This window comes from Cervus elaphus, chromosome 27, assembly GCF_910594005.1.
Source record: "Cervus elaphus chromosome 27, mCerEla1.1, whole genome shotgun sequence".
Taxonomy (NCBI): Eukaryota; Metazoa; Chordata; class Mammalia; order Artiodactyla; family Cervidae; genus Cervus; species Cervus elaphus.
Genome location: NC_057841.1, coordinates 37,963,727 through 37,986,425, shown reverse-complemented (window position 1 = coordinate 37,986,425; position 22,699 = coordinate 37,963,727). Strand labels below are relative to the sequence as shown.

At 41.5% G+C, this 22,699-nt stretch overlaps 1 protein-coding gene across 1 annotated transcript in view; it reads left to right on the top strand.

Annotated features, from left to right (window-relative positions):
- Positions 1-22,699, top strand: part of GREB1L (GREB1 like retinoic acid receptor coactivator) — a 243,099-nt gene that overhangs the window by 195,163 nt on the left and 25,237 nt on the right. The window contains exons 17-20 of the mRNA XM_043889229.1: positions 12,535-12,715; positions 13,924-14,116; positions 17,647-17,780; positions 21,756-22,095. Of these exons, the coding sequence (XP_043745164.1) occupies positions 12,535-12,715; positions 13,924-14,116; positions 17,647-17,780; positions 21,756-22,095 (848 nt within the window). The remainder of the gene's footprint in view (positions 1-12,534; positions 12,716-13,923; positions 14,117-17,646; positions 17,781-21,755; positions 22,096-22,699) is intronic.

Sequence of the window (22,699 nt, the reverse complement as noted above, 5' to 3'; positions counted from 1 at the left end):
CCTCTCCTGGGCCTGGCACCAGGAGGGGCTCAGCTACTGCTTGAAGGGCAGGGTGGTGCTGGGGAGAGGAAGGGGCGAGATGGGCAGAGGGAGCGCCAGTGTCCAAGTGCTTCGCTCTCTGGTTCCATTTGCCTTTCCCTAAAGGAAGTGTTTCTGGGGCCCACCTGCCAGGAAAAGCACCGGGCAGGGAGAAGCAGCCAGGACTTGCAGAAAGGCCACTTCCTTGGCAGCCCTTGTGTGGCTGAAAGAAAAAGGTGGAAATAGAAACCGTCACGCTGCTGCCGACTCAGCACTGAGGTGACCCATGGATACCTCAAGTCACTTTCTAATTGAGGAAGGGAGGCAGGGAGGGAAAGAAAACATAAGGAAAGAATTGGAAGGTGAAAAAAAGATGGAATGGGTTAATCGTTTTTGTGTGTGCTGTGCCAAGCTGCTTTAGTCGTGTCCAACTCTTTGCGACCCTGTGGGCTGTAGCCCACCAGGCTCCTCTGTCCATGGGAATCATCCAGGCAAGAATTCTGGAATGGGTTGCCATGTCCTCCTCAGGGGGATTATGCTTGCCCTAAAAGGACTTGTAAGTGCTGCAGCAATCCATGGAGAAGCAGCCTAAGGGATTTCTAGACTATAGGAGGTACTTCTGTTTTAGTGTCTTTTTAAAAATAGGCTGTTACTGTAGTATGATTCTCCTAATTCAAAAAGTTCCAAATTCTATAAATGAGAATTAGGTTATCAAGCTGTAAGCCACTTTCAACTCAACGTGGATAGGATGAAAACAGGAAGGGTTGGTGACTGTCCATATTTTCCTTCTCCCTGCTTTTTTTTTTTTTTAAAATAGTCCTTGGGATATTTACTTATTCATTTATTTTGGCTGTACTGGGTCTTTGCTGCTTTGAACTCGGGCTTTCTCTAGTTGCAAAGAGTGGGGGGCTACTCTCTTGTTGCAGAGCAAGGGCTTCAGTGGTTGTGGCACATGGGCTTTGTTGCTCCTTGGCGTGTGGAATCTTCTCAGACTAGGGGTGGAACCTGTGTCCCCTGCCTTAGCAGGTGGAGTCTTATCAACTGTGCCAACAGGGAAGTGTTCTTCCCTGGTTTTAGAATGGTATTGGTGGGAGCCCCCAGCAACCGAGATCAGGTCTGGCAGCATCCAATCAGGGAAATTTCATCATGTGCAGGGGAATGACATAAATTTGACAGCTCAGTACATGCCGGATCAGAAAAGAACCAGAGAGACAGTGTCATCTGCTGATATGTAGAAAGGTCATTCCAACCAAAAGAACTTAAGGAAGCTTTAAGACAGTGGTAGAGATTAGGAGAGAGGTAGAGAGAGACAGAGAAGGCATTTTCACTTTCTAAAAGGTACTTTCTTGATATCATCAACCTTAGATCTCCTTGTCATCACCTGAAACATAAGCCAGAAAAAAAGGCAGTGACAAAGGCAGCAGGGAGTGAGATCCAGGGAAAAAATACAAGGAAACCACTCTGTCCTGAGATGAAGTGGAAAAATACCAAGACTCCTTCATACAGGTATAACTGAACAAGTACCCAAAGTCAGCATCTGTGCAGTCAGTTTCCAACTGAGCAGTAGCCGCCCAGTGCCCACCTCTAGTGTATAGCCGATGCTATACACTATGGCTGGCTCACAGTCTCTGCCTCATCAGCTCCTAGTTTCTCTTCTTACGCTCTCATCTGAACCACCATCACCTTTACGCCTGCTTGGTCACCTGCTGCTAGTCACATCCCAGGCCCTATGGATCCTGGAACTGTAAATTCCAAGGTCTCCAACATCAGACCACAGCCGCCTCTGCAACACACAGTGTGGGGCTAGAAATCAGCCTGCCTGATTGATGTCTCATAAATTCTCTCTGGTTCCTTAGCTGGCTCTCACTCCTGCCCTCCGCAGTGACTGGCTGTCGCAGACTCCGTTTCATTCACACCCCTGACCTCCTCCTTCTCTTAGCAAATGGCCATGCTGCTTGCTTCTCCCCTCCCTCACCACTTTAAATTAAAAACTTCCTTCTAAATCTGGCAACCTAACTGCATACACACCCGTCTCTCCCCTCCCTTCCCGATCAGTGAAGAGCTGCCCTCCTCTGTTGAAGTCTGATGCTCCCACCTGGCTCTGGATGCTGCCTTCCCCTCACTATTGATTCTTTTCTCTCATTGCTACCTTCCATTTCCTTCCCTCCTGGAGCTGATCCCATCAGTCTTAAGCTGCCCCACTATCTCAGAGACAGAACAAGCCTCTGTTAACCCTAAGTAAACCTCCAGTTCTGGCTATCCAGGTGACGCTAGTGGTAAAGAACATGCCTGCCAATGCAGGAGACATAAGAGATGTGGGTTCAATCCCTGGGTCAGGAAGATCCCCTGGAGGAGGGCGTGACAACCCATTCCAGTATTCTTGCCTGGAGAGTCCCAGAGACAGAAGAACCTGGTGAGCTACAGTCCATAGGATTGCATAGAGTCCATGCAATCAAACTTTGCGTCTCCCGTTATGGGACAGATTGACATTATGAACAAGGGGAAGTACATGACATCACCCATGAAGTATAATTTCCAAACATGTTTAACTGAATCTAATCATCTAAGAACACTCTCAGGAAAATCCAGAGTGTGTGACATTCTACAAAACACCTAACCTGCGTTTTTTAAAAGAGCAAAAAGAAAAAACAAAACGAAACAGGGGGCTCTTTTAATTATACAGAATAAATAGACTGGACAACCAAGTACAATGCTTAATTCTTGATTGGATCTTAGACCTAAAAATAAAAAAAACACAGCTCTGGGACAATTAATGAAACTCATATACACTACTATATCCAAAATAGATAACTTATACAAGCCTACTGTATAGCACAGGGAACTCTATTCAGTACTCTATGATGACCTATATGGAAATAGAATCTTAAAAAGAGTGGATATATGTGTATGTGTAACTGATTCACTGTGCTGTATGCCTAAACTACCACAACATTGTAAATCAGTTCAGTTCAGTTCAATCGATCAGTCGTGTCCGACTCTTTGTGACCCCATGGACTGCAGCACGCCAGGCCTCCTTGTCCGTCACCAACTCCCAGAGTTTACCCAAACTCATCTCCATTGTGTCAGTGATGCCATCCAACCATCTCATCCTCTGTCTTCCCCTTCTCCTCCCGCCTTCAGTCTTTCCCAGCATCAGGGTCTTTTCAAATGAGTCAGCCCTTCCCAGCAGGTGGCCAAAGTATTGAAGTTTCAGCTTCAACATCAGTCCTTCCGATGAATATTCAGGAATGATTTCCTTTAGGATGGACTGTTTGGATATCCTTGCAGTCCCAGGGACTCTCAAGAGTCTTCTCCAACACCGCAGTTCAAAAGTATCAATACTTTGGCACTCAGCTTTCTTTATAGTCCAACTTTCACATCCATACATGACTACTGGAAAAACCATAGCATGACTAGACAGACCTTTGTTGACAAAATAATGTCTCTGCTTTTTAATATGCTGTCTAGGTTGGTCATAACTTTCCTTCCAAGGATAAGCATCTTTTAATTTCATGGCTGCAGTTACCATCTGCAGTGATTTTGGAGCCCCCAAAAATAAAGTCTGCCACTATTTCCCCATCTATTTGCCATGAAGTGATGGGACTGGATACCATGACTATACTACAATTAAAATTCATTAAAAAAAATACAAATCTAAGCTGTGTACTAGAGAGTATTATATCAATGTTAGTTCAGTTCTTTGGACATGATAATGATATTTCAGTTATGTAGGAGAGTGCCATTGCTCTTCAGAAGTACACATTGAGGTATATAGGGTTGAATATTACAGGTTACTTAACTTCCAAATTTTTCAGCAAGAATAACAACAATGGATAAAAATGAAGAGAAAAAGCAAATATAGCAAAATATTAACAATTGGTGATACTCATTGAAGAGTAGATAGGTATTTCTTGCACTAGTCTTTCAACTTTTCTATAGTAGTCAAAGTAGAAAGTGATGGAATAGTTACAGTACTTTGATGATATAGTCATCAAATAGATTTTGTATGGCTATTAATGTCTTTTAAAATTTCTAAAACAGAGGTATATATTTATTTTCCCCCTTTTAAGAAATTTTAAATATTGAACATATCAAATTTATAAATTTTGTAAGAGATACTAAAAATCATAATATACGGAACACACCATGTTCCCATCAAAATGTGTTACTCTTGTTCCCTTCTCCATGCTAACATTCATCTTCTTTGAAATGTAACCATTATGCTGAGTTTTGTCTTTATTATTCCCTTGTTTCATTTATAGTTTTGCCACTGTACAAAACTCCTAAATAGTATATTGTTTAATTTTGTATAATTTAAATCTTTCTCTAAGTGCATTTGTCTGTAATTTCCTTTTTATACTCAACATATGTTTCTGAGATTAATCCTGTTGTTGTGTGTAGCTGTAATTTACTAATTTTACTGCTTTTTAGTAGTCCATTATATGAATATAATACACATTAAAAAAATTCATTTCTACTACTGATGGACATTTAAGTTGTTTCTATTTTTATTTCAAGCAGTGCTGGTACACAAGTACAACAGTTTCTTGGAGTAGAATTGTTGGGGCATAGATTGTGTACGCTTATCAACCTTACTAAAATAATGCTACATTTTTTCCCAAGGTGGTTGGTTATATTTTACATTCCCACAAGCAGTGTGTCAGTTGCAAATATTTTATATGGTTGTGCTTCTTTTTAAGTTTTTTTTTAAATTTTAAAATACTATAAAAAAAGTCACAGAAACATCACAAGAAATCCAAAACTGACATTTAAAAAGAATTCCATTTATCATAGCATCAAAAAGAATAAAACACTTAGGAGTATATTTGATGAAAGAAGTATGAAACTTATACTCTGAAAACTAGAAAATGTTGTTGAAAGAAATTTTAAAAGACCTAAATAAGTGGGAAGACATTGTATGTTCATGAATTGGAAGACATTAATATTTTCTTACTTGTTTATTTATTTTTGGCTGCATGGGGTCTTTGTTGCCATGAGGGCTTTCTCTAGTTACGGTGAGCAAGGGCTCATCTTCGCGTGGTACATGGACTTCTCATTTCTGTGGCTTCTCTTGTTTCACAGCACAGGCTCTAGGCCCGCTGGCTCAGTAGTTGTGGCACATGGGTTTTAGATGCTCTGCGGCATGTGGAATCTTTCCAGACCACCAGGTATTGAACCCATATCTCCCACACTGGCAGATGATTCCTGTCCACTCTGTCACCAGGGAAGTCTCATTAATATTTTTAAGAATGACATTATTCCCCAAATTGATCTCCAGATTCAATGTATTCCCTGAATTTGTGGGGGAGAAAGTGGTCTCCCCGTCCTATTCCTCTGCCATCTTAGCTCTTCCCTCTTCAATGCATTCCCTATCAAAATGCCAGCTGACTTTTTTGCATAAATTAACCAGCTGATTCTAAATTTCATGTGGAAATTCAAAGGACCCAGAATACCCAAAACAATATTTAAAAAGAAGAACAAAGTTGGAAGACTGACTGCCCCATGTTAAAACTTAATCCAAAGCTATAGTGTTTAGACATTGTGGTACTGGCATAAAGATAGACATATAAGTCAATGGGTAGAGTGGAGAGAGTCCAAAAAGAAATCTTCCTATTTATGGTCAACTGAATCTTTACCAGGTGGCCAAGACCATTCAATGGGGAAAGTGATCTTTTTGACAAATAGTGCTGGGGCAACTGGATATCCATATGCAAAAGAATGAAGTTGGACCTTTACCTCACAAACAAAAAGCAATAAAACAGATCAAAGACCTAAATATAAGGCCTAAAACAATAAAATTCTTAGAAGAACATGTGGGTGTAAATCTTCATCACTTTGGATCAAACACTGATTTCTCAGATAAGATTCCAAGAGCACCATCACCACCGCCACAACCAACAACAACAAACAGATAGACTGGACACGGTTAGATCCCTGGGTTGTGAAGATCCCTTGGAGAAGGGAATGACTACCCACTCCAGTATTCTGGCCTGGAGAATTCCATGGACTGTATAGTCCATGGACTTGCAAACAGTTGGACATGACTGAGCAATTGTCACTTTCACCATCAAAATTAAAAACATTTGGGGACCTCTCTGGTGGTCCGGTGGCTAAGATTCTGCATTCCCAGTGCAGCGGCCTGGGTTCGATCCCTGGTCAAGGAACTAGATCCTTCATGCCACAATTAAGTTCTCATGTTGCAACTAAAGTTCCCACAGGGTGCAACAACTACAACAAAAGAAAAGATCCCATATGCAGCAACCAAGATAGAAAATCTCGAGTACTGCAACTAAGACCTGGTACAGCCTAAATAAGTACATAATTAAAAAAAAAATTAACCATATTTGTGCTTCAAAGGATACCATCAAGAAAATGAAAAGAGAACCCACAAAATAGGAGAAATTATTTGCAAATCATATTTGTGATAGGGACTTATACTCTTTAAAGACCTATTATAACTCAGTAATGAAAAGACAAATAGCCTAATTAAGATATGGGTAAAGGATCTGAATGGGCAAATATCCAAAGAAGATATCCATATGACCAATGAGCACATGGAAAGATGCTCAACACCGTTAGGCAGTTGGAGAAATGAACATCAAAACCACAATGAATACTGCTTCACACCCACTAAGAGTGCTATAAGCAAAAACAGAGAGGATAACAAGTAAAATGAAGAGAAACTGAAACTGTATTTATTGTTAATTGCTCAGCACACAGAGGTAGAAAAAATATATATATGTGTATTAACCTAGGCATATATATAGCCCCCAGGCTCCTCTGTCTGTGAAATTTTCTAGGCTAGAATGCTGGAGTGGGGTGCCATTTCCTTCTCCAGAGGATCTTCCCCACCCAGAGAGCAAACCCTCATCTCTTGGGTCTTCCGCATTGGCAGGCAGATTCTTTACCACTAGCGCCACCTGGAAGCCCTATGTATAGACTCAGATACCTCTTAATTTATCTATCTATATACTGATCTTGCCAATTCCATATGAACACTGCAAGATGCTTTTTATATTTTTATTGGAGTATAATTGCTTTACAATGTTGTATTAGTTTCAGCCGTACAAAGAAGTGAATCAGCTATATATATATACATACATACATATATATATATCTATATATATATATCCCCTCTCCTTCTTGGATCTCCCTCCCATATACAATGGAATATTACACAGTCATAAAGAGGCACAAAACTGGCTCATTTGTAGAGGTGTGGATGGACCTGGGGTCTGTCATACAGAGTGAAGCAAGGTTCCTTTTAGTCCTTCTTGTGTCTTTATTTGTGACTTCTTTCTCTGACAGGGGAACCTAGTTCTTATTATCTACAATGTACATATTCACTTCTTTGATTTTTTTTTCCTAGAAGTTATGCAATTGCCAACCCACACTGATTTGTTTTACTTAGGCTTGCTCTTTTCATGCTCACCTTTTCAGGATGGTGATGATGGGTTTCATTTGTTGCCATTTGGATTCCACATTGCCTGCCTCTCCTCCCTTCTGACGCCCTTCTCCCATCCCCCACTCCATCCTTGATTAACTTTGTTCTGTGGTTCTAAGAGCCAAAGCTATACAAGGTGGTACATTCAGAGAAGCGTCCTTTCCCTCCTCATACTTACTGGTTCTCATTCTCACTTCTTTACACCACTTTCCCACCCACTCTCCTACTGGTAACCAATCTCTTTAGTTTCTGGTTTATCCTTCTTGAATTTGTTTTGCAGAAATGCTAACATACATAAGTCTGTCTTTCATCTACTTCTTCCTTATAATTATCTTGTTTTTTAAAAAATTGTATTAATTTTATAAGCTTCCATTTTATATGCTTTTTATTTGTATTTCCCTTTTTATTAATGACATTGAACATCTTTTCAGATGTTTATTGGCCATTTGGATTTCTTCTCAAGTTCTTTCGCCCTTCTTGGATTTATAGGAGCAATTTCTGTTTTCTAAATACTAATCCTTTTTAGTAATACTAGTTACAGATTTGGAAGGCTTGTATTTTTGTTTATAACATCTTTGATGAATAAACTTAAATGAATCTTAAGTTTATCTATCCTTTGGCCTTTTGTGTTTAAGAAATTCTCTATGAGGTCACACAGTTATTCTCCTTCATTGTCTCATAAAAGTTTTAGAGTTTTGTCTTTCACATTTAATCCACCTGAATTTCTTTTCTTTTTATATCAGGTAAGGTAAGAGCCAATATTCTTTTTTCTTCAGTGCTGGTTATTAAAGAGCCCATTCTTTACCACTGATGTACACTGCAAGCTTTATCATAAATCAGGCTTTTACGTGCATGGGGGTTTGTTTTCAGGGTTTGCCCCATGCCAAAACCACTGTCTTGTTAATACAGCTGATAATTCTTGGTCTCTGGGTAGATAAATCTCTCCCACCTCTTCTACTTCAGAGCTGTCTTGACTATCCTTGGTTCTTTGCTCTGCCATATACATTTAAAAAATAATTTTAACTATATTTTATGATATAGCTCTAAGTTTTATTTAATGTCATTAATAGTTTCATTTTCTCCACAAAGTTCTTATATATCTTTTATAAGATTTATTCCTAGACAGTATTTTTTTACATCATTGAAAATGGTTTTTTTTAAAACACATTTCCTGTTTGTTTTGGTATATAGAAATCCAACTAATTTTTATAAATTGATTTTGAATCCATCAACTTAACTAAATTCTTATTAATTGATTTATCTGTGGATGATTTTGTGTTTTCTACCAAGATATATTATTAGTAAAGAATGAGTCTTGTTTCTTTCTCTTTTGTTTTTGAAGTAATTGATTGTTCCATTTATTTCTAAATATAGTAGATGCACAAGATGTTTTTATTGAGTTGAAATAAAATGCTTGTAATGGTGCCATTAACACCTCTTGAAAGAGACCCTCTGAAGGAAGAGACCATACCCATTTTTGTTTTACATTTTTGTTCTCCTTTACTAAGGAGAAGCTATGAAGGGAGAAAGGAATTAAACTGGAATATTAAATAATATTGTTTATATTTTAATATACATGGTGTAAGACCACCAGGTTCTATGAAAGGATAAATACTGTATCATTAGACTGGTTGTGAATGGTTTTATTTCTCACTTTGCAGTTATAGGTGGAAAAGGTCAGGATATATAATTACAAAACATGAGCTAGGTAGAAGAATATCCATTTTAAAAAAACAGGAAGAAATGCACAAAAACGTTTGCAGTTCTTATTTTGAGTTAAAGAATCATGGATGATTTTTTTCTTCTTTTTTAATATATCTCTACACTTTCCAGTTTTCCCAAGATGAGTATCCATCACTTTCATAACCATGAAAGAAACAAAACTTAAAACTAAAAGCAAGTCTAAAACAAAATTTAAAGGTAAGGATGATCTACTAAAAATGTCCAGTTAGAGCTAAAACAATCAAGTACATCTGATGTGCCTCCTTCCACCCAGACACACCGCTGCAGAGCCAGCTGGCTATGTAGACTAACACACCATGTTATATCTAACAGAACGACCTCGGAGATTCGTGCAACTTTACCTTTCCGTTAAGGGCGTGTATGGACCTGATGTGAAAAAGTCCATACACAATTGGTCTTCATTTCATTTGTTTTGAAATGTGATCAACTCAATTATCCACAAAAATATATTTTTCTTTTTTGTGAATTATTTATCACATTTTCATATTTAGAGATTTTTAACTTGCACTGCTTGTTTCCTAAGGGTAAACTTAGGAAATACAGGCTAATTTTCAACTGGCTCTACTCTCCCCATTTTTACAAAAAGGAAACAGAAGCCCCCAGAGATTAAGTAGGTCCTTTCTCTGTGCCTCTGCTCAGCTTCTCCCTTCAAAGGGCTTTGTCTCTCATCATGACACTTGTCCAAAATATCCGTCTTCTCCATTATAAGATCCATGAGATTAAGATCTTTGTCCTGCCCTCCTGTGTATGCACAAGCCTAGCACAGTAGTTGATGTAGTACCTGATACATAATAGATGTTGAATAAACCTCTACTGAATGGTAAATACACTTTATAAGCAGTTCACTTTCCAAGAAATCAGGCTACCTGCCAAATTAAATATCTGATTGATGGCTTTTGGAAATATTCACAACAGTGTTTGACTACATTTGGGTGGAAACTGAAAACAATCTCTGAGTAAAGAAAAAAGTTAGAAAAAAGTTTCAAGATCTTTGACTGATGAAACAATTTTGAAAGCAAAATTACCATTCTGTTCTTTTCCAGTATAGTGAGTGTTTTATCTTGTAAAACATTTTTCTTACTTTCCTTTATACCATTTAGAGCTGTTAATATTATGGCATCTAGATGCTAAGTACGTGTAGTTGTTAATTGAGCTGGTTTTATATGAAAAAAAATGATGAAACTAAGTCAACATAATTTGTTAATGTCTCTTCATTTCACTTGTTTATCTTTCTTAATTTAAAATTTTTTTCCACATAGTTGGGACTGATGGATGTGGCTGATATTGAATGTTAAATGAATATCCTTGGAAGATCATATCTAACCCGCAAATGTGACATATCTAACCCCAAATCAGTCTTCTGGTTCCTCCTCAGAGGGTCATAGGCTTGAGTCACAAGATCCTCCTGTCAGAGGGCTGTGTGTCTGGGGGTGGGCAACGGAGTGCTGTGCACCCTTGTTTGGGGGGAGTGTTTTTCCCAGCTGTACTGAGCCATAATAAACATATTGTGTAAGTTTAAGGTATACAATGTGATGTTTTAATGCATGTATATATTGTGAAACGTTCACCATGGTAAGGTTAGTAAACACATCCTTCACCTCACATAATTGCCACTTTGTCTATTCATTTTAAAGGAGGATTTGTTGTTTTAATTACAACAGCTTCATGCACCTAGACCTATTTTAGATGTTTGTATATAGAAATAACTTTACTATAGGCAGAGATAATGGTACAGTATTAAAGTTGTACAGTTTCTAACATTTTGAGAATATAGTTTTCTTGAGTAATTCAGTTCATTCTTTTGATTTGGTACACAATCCCACATTCATTGAGGTCTTCCCATACTTTGTATACTGTGCAACATTTTCACTGTATAAAATGAGTAAAATACCACCTTAAAGAATCTTGTGATCTGCCTGTGGTATCTTTGGACATTACATTTTCTTTTCCTTTTCTCTTATATGTGTTATGTTGTTAAATTTGGGGTAAGGAAAACTTGCACTGTTATATCAATTTTGCCAAGAGCTGTAGCCGAAAGCTTCATTTTTCCCCCCAGTGGCCTTTAGTAGCCTTTAGCAGAGCACTTCACATATAAATAGAATTTGATTGGACAGAGGTCTCATTATTCAAGCGTCTCCTTAATGTATTGGATTGGTCCCTGGTGTCATCTGTACTTGGTATGGGAGGTCAAGTGTGGTATTCTAAACAAAAGGAAAGCTGATATTTCCTCCTCAAAATGGTGGTGGGCAATATGGAAAAGGAAAGCTATCTACTCTGTAAATCTCTCTATATATGGTTCAGTTCAGTTCAGTTCAGTTCAGTTGCTCAGTCGTGTCCGACTCCTTGCGACCCCATGAATCGCGGCACGCCAGGCCTCCCTGTCCATCACCAACTCCCGGAGTTTACTCAAACTCATGTCCATCGAGTCGGTGATGCCATCCAGCCATCTCATCCTCTGTTGTCCCCTTCTCCTCCTGCCCCCAATCCCTCCCAGCATCCGGGTCTCTTCCAATGAGTCAACTCTTCACATGAGGTGGCCAAAGTATTGGAGTTTCAGCTTCAGCATCAGTCCTTCCAATGAACACCCAGGACTGATCTCCTTTAGGATGGACTGGTTGGATCTCCTTGCAGTCCAAGGGACTCTCAAGAGTCTTCTCCAACACCGCAGTTCAAAAGCATCAATTTTTTGGCACTCAGCTTTCTTCACAGTCCAGCTCTCACATCCATACATGACCACTGGAAAAACCATAGCCTTGACTAGATGGACCTTTGTTGGCAAAGTAATTAATGTCTCTGCTTTTTAATATGCTGTCTAGGTTGGTCATAACTTTCCTTCCAAGGAGTAAGCGTCTTTTAATTTCATGGCTGTTGTCACCATCTGCAGTGATTTTGGAGCCCAAAAAAATAAAGTCTGACACTGTTTCCACTGTTTTCCCATCTATTTCCCATGAAGTGATAGGACCAGATGCCATGATCTTAGTTTTCTGAATGTTGAGCTGTAAGCCAACTTTTTCACTCTCCTCTTTCACTTTCATCAAGAGGCTTTTTAGTTCCTCTTCACTTTCTGCGATAAGGGTGGTGTCATATGCATATCTGAGGTTATTGATATTTCTCCCAGCAATCTTGATTCCAGCTTGTGCTTCTTCCAGCCCAGCGTTTCTCATGATGTACTCTGCATATAAGTTAAATAAGCAGGGTGACAATATACAGCCTTGACATACTCCTTTTCCTATTTTAGGTTAGTACTCAGTAAATCCATTGACACTAAACTTAAGTTTATCTCATAGATATGTACGTAAAAAAGATAATCTCTGTTTTCTTCTTGGCAGGTGTCCTTGTAGACTTGGGTCTGGAGGAAAATGGGACAGCCTATCAGAGAGCAGAGAAATATGTTGTTCGTCTAGACAATGAGATACAAACCAAGTTTGAAGTTTTTATGAGAAGGGTGAAACAGAACCCGTACACGCTGTTTGTGCTAGTTCATGACAACTCCCATGTGGAACTAACGAGGTGATTGCTTCAGAGTGAGCAAATACAATATTTCTTCTCCAACAGTAATGGTTATATAATAAATGATTGCAAAGGTGGTAATTTGAAAGCCCAGAGACCCCACCGTTCGGCATCGTCTCACGGGTGACTCATTCCCGCCCTTCCCCTGCTCTCCCAATGTTTCTTACTGCTTTAATGTTGATGTTAACTATACCGTGGGTGGATTTTCAAATTCAAAATTTCAAGTTCCTGTTAAAATTCCATCATAAGAGCATCTTGGGACTTGGCTGCTCCTGGGAAAGCGTGACAGCAAGGAGGAGGTGGGGAGCGACCTCCCAGAAGGTCCACGTGCTTTCCTGTCACCTCCTTCCTCCTTGGTTCTTCTCCTTCCCTCCTTTTCCAGGTCCTCTTTTCCTTCCTCCCCTGCTATTTCTCCTCCTCCTTATCTTTCTCTCTTCCCTCTCCCCTTTAACAGCAGTAGAGATGCCACTTCAATGATCTGAGAGCATTTTCAGAATCTTCCACAATTTACCAGTTTAAACAAGAGAGCATTCTCTTTATGGGCATTTTAAATGAAAGAGTAGTAGGTGTGGTGTGAAGGAGTCAGATCAAATCACAGTACTTATCTGGTAGGGGGTATCTTTGTTGCTATGGATTGAAAAAAGCAAAAAGTTTTTTTTAAGGGAAAATAGCTGTCACATATTACATATCATGGTTTGTCCAAACCAGGTCAGGAGAGGGAAATTTTAGCATCCTCAAGCGCTCACAGACTTTATATCCTCAGGACACACTGAGGTTAGGCATCTGGATTTTGTTTTTTGATCTGTGATGGAGATGTTAGAATCACAAAAGCACTTGTTCAGAAGCTAGAATGTGCTTGGTACTCCATAATCTGGTCTAGAGCCCTGTGCAGGTGTAAGATCTTGCATAACTTGTTAGATTTGCAAAGAAGGAAAGAGGGGCGAGAAGGGGGTAGGAAAGGTAAAGAAAAGAAATTTTGCCCACATCCTGTTCAGTTACTGCTTGTGTTCTAAGCTGTCTGAAAGGGGTAAGAAAGAGGGTTATTTTTGCTCTTCCACATCAAATGCTGGTTGTTTCCACTGCTGCTCTCAGTTAATAAGAACTGAAAAAAAAATAAGAGCTACGACATGGCCTCTGTTTTGCTCTCTGATTGTGCATCTAGTCACTTAGATGAGGAGGTGTTAATGTGGCTTTCAATGTCTCTACAGCGTCATGTCGGGCTCTTTGTCACATGGTGAGCCCAGCCATGGATTGGCTGACAGGGTCATTAACGGCAGAGAGGTTCTGGAAGCTTTCAACCTCCTGGTGCTCCAGGTCACCTCCTGTCCATACACTCTGCAGACCCAACAGTCCCGAATCAGCACCAGCAACGAGGTACACTGGATACAGCTGGACAGCACAGTGAGTCTCTTCCCCACCTTCTGACAGTCATGTTCTCAGTTCCCTCGGGAGCAGAGTAGCATCATAAAATATGATCAAAAGTCTAACGTGTGCTTTAGCTTCTAAAAGTTCCATATACTTACAATCAGTATTCACTAAAAGCTAATGAATGGGCTTCCCAGGTGACTCAGTGGTAAAGAATCCGCCTGCCAATGCAGGACACTCAGTTTTAATCCCTGGGTTGGAAAAATCCCCTGGAGAAGGAAATGGCAACCCACTCCAGCTTTGTTGCCTGGAGAATCCCGTCCACAGAGGAGCCTGGTGGGCTATAGTCCGTGAGGTCGTAAAGAGTCAGACATGACTTGGTAACTAAACAATAACAACAACAAAAGCCAGTGAAAAAGTGTTCTCTATAAATTTGATTCAGTGGTTTCTACTTTAGGTTATCGTGCAGATACAAAATTATCCACCTGTGTAGTTTGTCCCCCTAAAATGTAATGTGATCTGACATAACCATCAATATCCTGGATTAGTTCTGTGCTTTTGAATGATTCATTCTGAGATTTCCCTGGTGGTTCAGTTGTTAAGACTGCCTTCCAATGCAGGGCATGTGAAGATCCCACATGCCTTGTGGCTAAAAAACCAAAACATAAAACAGAAGCAATACAGTAACAAATTCAATAAAGACTTTAAAAAAGGTCCACATCAAAAAAAAAAAAAGAGAGGTGACAGTAGTTCATAACACTGTTCAGTACATTTGAAAGTTGCTCAGAGAGTAGATCTTAAAAGTTCTCACCACAAGAAAAAAAAGAATTACAACCATGTGTGGTGATGGGTGGATGTTAACTAAACTTCTTGTGGTGACAATTTCACAACACATGCAAATAGCAGATTATTATGTTGTACACCTGAAACTAAGGTAATGTTCATGTCAATTATATTTCAGTAGTTTTAAAAAAGAAAAAATCAAGTTACACACCCTGTGTGTTAGTCACTCAGTCGTGTCTGACTCTTTTATGATGCCATGGACTGTAGCCCACTAGGCTCCTCTGTCCATGGGATTCTCCAGACAAGAATACTGCAGTGGATTCCCATTTCCTTCTCCAATATATACACCTTAAATAAATACAATTTTTATTTGTAAAAACAAAATGACAAACATGAGAAAAAAAAATAAAAACAAAGTAGAATAAGACAATTGCAAAAAACCAAAGTGCTCTGTGGGTTGAAGGAGGGAAAGTCCCACCCACTTGAGAGCATCAGGAATGGCGATGTGGAGGACAGAGCGCATGGGGTGGGCTCTGGAGGAGAGGAGGGATGGGAGCAGACACTGATGACAGCAGACAGCAGGGCAGGGCCATAGAGGAGGAAGCATCAGGCATTGTTCAGAGAAAACTTAGTGGGATTAAATGAAAACTGAAAACATACATGTGGAATCTTTGAGACCAGGCTGGGAGAGCTTACACTTGTTACATGACTGCGAACAATTTTTTAGCAAGGGCACAGTATTATTAGAGATAGCAGAACCTACTCTTTTTTCTTTTTTGGCTGTGCACGCAGTTTGCAGGATCTTAGTTCCCCAATCAAGGATTGAACCCAGGCCATGGCAGTGAAAGTGCTGATTCCTAACCACCAGACCGCCAGGGAACTCCCAGAATATGCATAATTCTTATATTTTTTAGGTTCACAATTATTCATAATTCACAATTATTCAATGTTAATATACAGCTCTGTGAATTGTCACGAACTGAACATACCCATGGAACCAGCACTTAGATGAAAAACTAGAGCATGGGCTTCACTCGAGGCCAGGCACTCTGTCGCCAGAGGGAGGCACTCTTCTGGCTTGGTTTGCCTCATTTTGAATGTTATATAAATGGAATGGTACAATAGGCATGGGCTTTCCAGGTGGCGCTAGTGGTAAAGAACCTGCCTGCCAATGCAGAAGACGGAAGGGATTCAGGATTGATCCCTAGGTTGGGAAGATCCCCTGGAAGAGGAAATGGCACCCACTCCAGTATTCTCACCTGGAGAATCCCATGGGCAGAGAAGCCTAGTGGGCTGCATGCAGTCCATGGGGTCATGAAGAGTCGGACACGGCTGAAGTCATGCACACATGCAGTAGGCGCTCTGTTATAACTTCTTTTGCTCAACATTGTTTGTGAGATTCTTTTATATTTTACATGAGTCGTGAAACACTCGTGCTTTTGGTTGTATATAGGTTATGCTGAGTGACTCACCACAGTTGATTTATTCATCCTATTCACTGATTTCAGATGCTGCTCTGAGCATGCTAGCTCATGCCTTTTAGTAGATATCTGTATACACTTTTGTTGGGTATGTATCTGGGAGTGAAATTGCTGAGTGCAGAGTTCAGCTTTAGTGGATACGAAGAGGATGCATTTCAAGGCAATTTATTAACTATAAGAGGTCAAGTCAAAGTGATTAGAAAGGTGGGGATGAGTCATCTGGCTTTTCTGATAATTCAGGTTCGAATGAACAAGTACCTCAATCAGAATAGAGGTGCTGACAATAAAAAGGATGGAAGAAATGGTAACTTTTCTAGGATTTGTTTTTTGAGGAAGAGGAAAAAGGCAGAGATATTTTTAAGGTGATGCCTTTCGTGGGAAAAGAGAAGACAGAAGTGCAGTAGACCTGCGTGCGGAAGGCAGACAAGACAGATTCGAACTGAGTTGAGGCCAGGCAAGTGCACCATGGCAAACACGGAGTGGGAGTAGGAACTGGGACTTTAGGATGAGGATTTGGAATATTTTTTCAGGAACGCTGATCACTGACCAGAGCAGCTGGTGTAGATGAAATCTGGAAGAAAATAATGAAGAGAATGGCTGAGCAGGCAGCAAGGCCAAGGACTGAGGCTTGGCCTCAGGAGTCCTTGGTGATCTTCCAGGGAACAGCGTCCACAGAGCGGAGGGTTGGACTGGAGGAAAAGCAGAGATGGCAGAGCAAAGACGGGTGGTGAGCTCAGGGTCACTGAGAGGGCAGGACTCTGGGAGCGGAGATTTTTTTAAGCAGGGGAACATTTTCCCCAAAGATACAAGAATTCAGTAAATCATGTCACTTATGATTTGTGATACTGGAGGAGCCCAGGAGCTCTAGTTCTTCAAACCCTGCTAGCTCCAGATGATTCTAAGCCATCTATTTAACAAGCTGCCCCTATCATTTTGCTAAGAAAAAAGAAAGAGAAGTAAAATGAAATTTAAAAAAATGAAAGCATTTTATTCAGATCTTCTCACTTTTTAATTGGATTGGGGAGATTGCTGTTGAGTTATATGAGCTCTTTATAGATTTTGGGTATTAACCCCTCATCAGGTAAATGATTTGCAAGTATTTTCTCCTATTCAGTAGGTTGCCTTTTCATTTTGTTTCCTTTGCTGTGCAGAATCTTTTTAGTTTGATATAGTCCCACTTGCTTATTCACAGTTTTTTCTAATTTTCAGGCAATAACCTGTTACAGGTCCCTTCTCCCCTAACCCTGAAAATAAGACACCTTGTGTCCTGCCCTCACTGGGTTTTGCTCTGTTTTGAACCAGGAGGACATGAGCTGCGAGGAGAAGCTGTACTTCGGCCTGAATGAGTACAGTAAATCTCTGCAATGGGGAATCACGAGCCCCCTTCTGAGATGTGACGAGACATTTGAAAAAATGGTGAATACGCTCTTGGAGAGGTAAATAAGGACCTTCAACCTCATCTTTAGCTGTTCTTGTTTGTCTGAACATGCCAAACATCTTTTTGGTCAGAGTCACAGGGAGTTTTGGTGGAGCCCAGGCTATGCAAATGACACTCAAGAGCAGAATAAAAATAGCCTTTCCTGAGATGACCTTTCACTCAGCTGGGTTTTCTATCATCATCCAGGACCAGCAAAGGAATCCGGTGACCCCAAGCGGGAAGGAGAACCACCTTCCGTGCTCTGAATCATCTCCCAGGCAGGTTCATTCACAGCTGTACCCAGAGATGATGCGGGCAGAGAGGGATTGGCTTATTAGAAGCCATTCCTCTGGGGTATGGCCTCCCCCTCCCCACCGTGCACCCCACACTTTTCTCCTCTGTCTACCACAGGCCAGCACCCTCAGTAAAGAAATGAAACTTTACTTTGAGAGACCTGAAGTGTAAACTGGAGAACACTAAAAAATAATCAGATTGTTTGAGCTCAGTTCCAAGTGGCCCTCCTCCAGTCCCTGACTTTGGGGTAAAGGATTATGACTCTGTCTCATTTTTCTTCCTCAATTTCAGGTCAAACGCTGGAACAGCAAAGGGATTTTCTGTTTTGTTTGTTCATTTTTTCCCCCCTCTCTGATCTTGAACTATAGACTCAAAAAAAGAGGCATAAGAATTTAACCTAATAGGGAATTTCACAGCAGTCCAGTGGTTAGGACCGCGATTCAGTCTGTGGTTGGGGAACTGAGATCCCTCAAGCCGGGCATGGCCAAAAAAAAAGAAGAATTTAACCTAATAGAGGTTCCTCCCTGTCCTCCACTATAATATTCTGTCTGATCATCCAGTGATGGGGCAGTCGAGCTCTATGTGATGAGACACGTTCTCATTTTTAGTAGCTCTAGTTCTTAACACTGTCTCTCATCGATCACAAACCATCTGTTTAAAAGCTGCCCTATACAGCTGCTAAGAAAGAGAAATAAAGATGATCAGGGAGAAACATCCAACCCAGCAAGTTATTGGGCAGTGTCAGGAAAAGGAACAGGCTTACAGTGGGATTTTGTGCTTTCGCAGCTGTTGGGTTTGAGAAGACTTAACAGACACTGTGATCCCTTCATGGCACCTGTGATCTGAGATTTCTAAAACCACCCCATGAGGATAAAACCTCCCCAGCCTCCTCCTGTTCTATCCACCAGCTTGGAACCTATCTTTTCTTCCAGTAACATCTGGGAGTTTTATAACTCGTATTTTAATGGACAGTCCCATCAGCTCCTGTACAACTTTTGTAATCCTTACAAAAACTATGATTACAATTGAATACAAACAAAAAAAATTGGGAAAACTATTCACTTCTAAGTTCATAGCTCTTTCAGTGTAAAATTTAAATGCCTGCATGTCAGATGGTAAAGAATCTGCCTGCAATGCGGGCGACCTGAGTTCATTTCCTGGGTTGGGAAAATCCCCTGGAGAAGGGATTGGCAACCCACTCCAGTATTCCTGCTTGGAGAATTCCATGGACAGAGGAGCCTGGTGGACTACAGTCCATGGGGTCACAAAGAGTCAGACACAACTGAAGAACTAACACTTTCACTTTTCACGTCAAAGTTACCTTTGATCTAACTTTGGTTTTCTTACATGCCCCAGCAAAAAAAAAAACAAAACAAACAGTAAGCCTTAAACTTGGATCATCTGTGCTCACTTCCTCCAGCCCAGGTCCCCCAGGCTCATAATAGCTGTGATTTATTGAACACTTGAATGGATTGGTTCAGGAGAACCGATGAAACTAAAGGATTTCTTTACTTTTCCCCAGTCTACTAAATCTTTACCACTTGAGAAGACATTGTCAAAGCACTGAATAAAATACACACTCTTGTCTCTGACTGATTGGATAATCTTAGGCAAGTAGCTGAATTTCTCCCAGCCCTTAAATCAGCATCTTTCCATGAGAAGGTGAATCAGAACCCAGGGAATCAATCCATCGTCTTTTCCAGCTCTAGGTACTTCAAAACCACAGTAGTCATTTGCTGACCCGAACTGGTATTTGACCCTGGGCTTTCCTGTGCGAGGTTGGTGATGACTGTTTCACTTTAAATAGAATTATAAAGTGGAGCAAAGGTGAAATTCCCCTCTGGTCTACCCAGCTGCTAGGCGGCTGCCTGGAAGTCGGCATCCAGGAAGAAAGTTCATAGACCCGCCATCCTTCTCCAGTCTCCACGGGAGACCCAGCCAAGCTCTGGTCCAGGCCTTGCTTTCCCCAGGCCTGCTTTCTTGACCAGCACCTCTTCATGTCTGCAAGTGGGTCCTCTTTACCCATGTGTATTCCTTCTGTCTTCTGGCTGGGTCTTATGAGGAATAGCTTGTAAATGAGAGGTTTATTTTCTGCCTGCTCTGTAATTGTTAAAAAAAAAAAAAAAACAGCCGAGTTGGTCCAGTGGAAGGTGGAGAGCAGGGAATGTTGGGGTGAGTCAAGGACACCCCTGCTATTTCCCCAGGCTCCTTTCACCCAGGTGGATGGGAGACCACACCACTAGGGGATGCTATTTCTCCAGCCGGCTCCAAGCTTCCTCCATTTTTATGAGAAGATTCTGTTATTGCCCTGACTCAATGGACATGAGCTTGAGCAAACTCCAGGAGATGGTGAAGGACAGGAAAGCCTGATGTGCTGCAGTCCCTGGGGTCGGAAAGAGTCTGACACGACTTAGTGGCTGAGCAATAACAATTGTTATTGCTACAGGGGAGCTGACCTCAAATTAGCCATAATAATTACTCTTTTTACAACTTATACTTCACAGACATTACATTAATGTATCGGTTTCCCAACTATAATTTTAAGTATCATAGAAATAAGCTACCAAGCATTCTAACCCCAGGCCAGCAGCAAGAGCTTAGAATCTAGGGATGATCCTTTACAACTCTGTGGACAGTCTGAGCAGACCAGTGCTTCTCAAGATACAGTGTGGTACAAATCACCTGGGGACCTTGTCCAGGCTGTTTGGGATTCAGTACACATTGGGTAGGAGGGTTTGGCATATCTAACAAGCTCCCAGGTGGTGATGCTGCTGGTTCAGAGACCACTCTGGGAGAAGCTAGGATCCTTAGACTGTCCCTAAGCCTCTTGAACTTGAAGTACCTATCCCAGCAGGTATTGTGAGCTTAGCTTTTCCTTCTAGTTATGACTCCAAGGTCATTCTTTTTTTTTTTTTTTTTAATTTTGTATTGGGGTATAGCCAATTAACAATGTTGCGATAATTTCAGGTGAACAAGGAAGGGAGTCAGCCATACATATGCATGTATCCATTCTCCCCCAAACTTGCCTCCCATCCAGGCTGCCACATAACATTGAGCAGAGTTCCCTGTGTTCTACAGGAGGTCCCCAAGTGCATTCATTTTTAACAAACTTATTTATTTTTAATTGAAAGATAGTTGCTTTACAATATTGCTTTGGTTTCTGCCATACATCAACATGAATCAGCCATAGGTACACATATGTCCCCTCCCTCTTGAATCCCCCTCCTACCTCCCATCCCGTCCTACCCTTCTGGGTTGTTACAGAACCTCAGTTTGAGTTCCTGAGTCAGAAAGCAAATTTCCTCTGGCTCTTTTACAAACGGTAGTATATATGCTTCCATGCTACTCTCTCCAGTCGTCCCACCTTCTCTTTCCTGCCCACCCCCCCGGCCCGTGTTCATAGTCTGTTCTCTGCATCTCCACTGCTGCCCTACGAATAGGTTCATCAGTACCATCTTTCTAGGTTCCATATATGTGTGTTAATATCCGATATTTGTCTTTCTCTTTCTGACTTCACTCTGTATAATAGGCTCTAGGTTCATCCACCTTGTAAGAACTGACTCAAATCCAGGTCATTCTTGAGCTCAAGCCTACCACCCAGCACTCTCCCCTTCCCACCCCGCTGGTCTCCACTCCCACTGCACAGCCCTCGATCCCAGGGCCCCCGCCCCATGCTAGCGCCCCCTGTGTTCTGTTGAAGGTACCCCAGGCTGCATAGCATGGTGGTCCGCTGCTACCTCCTCATCCAGCAGTACTCGGAGGCGCTGATGGCCCTGACCACCGTGGCGTCCCTGCGCGACCACAGCACGCCGGAGACCCTCAACATCATGGATGACCTCCTCAGCTGCCCGGGGAAGAACCGCAGCGGGCGCGGACACATGCTCATCCTCAGGGTGCCCTCCGTGCAGCTGGCGATGCTGGCCAAGGAGCGGCTGCAGGAGGTGCGCGACAAGCTGGGGCTCCAGTACCGCTTCGAGGTGGTCCTGGGGAACCCCGCCTCTGAACTCAGCGTGGCAGCCCACTTTGTGGCGCGACTAAAGGTTAGCAATGGACAGACCTTCGCTCCGTTTTCTAGGACCACCCCCCCCCCACCCCGTGTAGGCGGCTCAGAGGCCTGCAGTTTGCTAGAGTCTCGCACAAGTGTCACGCAATCTTTGTGACAACGTAAAAGCTAAGCTAAGGGACGTGTCCGCCTTCCTAGTTTATTAACATTCGGTCTGGGTCCCCAGTGCTAGTGCATGCATGCAGTTGGTCTTCCATGCTCTCCGACTGCAGGTGCAAAAAAAAATGCGATGACCCAATTTCACCCCCTGTTTATTGACCTTGTTCAAGATTCATCTAGCCCACGGCCATCTGTTTTCTCAGAAAACAAAAAAAAAGGTAAGTTGTTCTCTTGGACCTCCGTGGGGGCACGCCTTTCAATATCATCCATTCACTGAATCTTTTCTGTCCACTCAGAGTCGGTAAAGTATCTTGTTTTCTCTTCAGGGCTCACAGAGGATGATTGCCCACCCTCTTGCATGTGGATTCCCCAACAGTTTGCTGTTTCTTTGTACTTGCTTTGGCCCCAAGCGTGGGCTGGACTGAGACTCTTCCAAGCCTGTGCATGGCTAAGTCCCCCACCGCTCTGCACGGGGAAGGCAT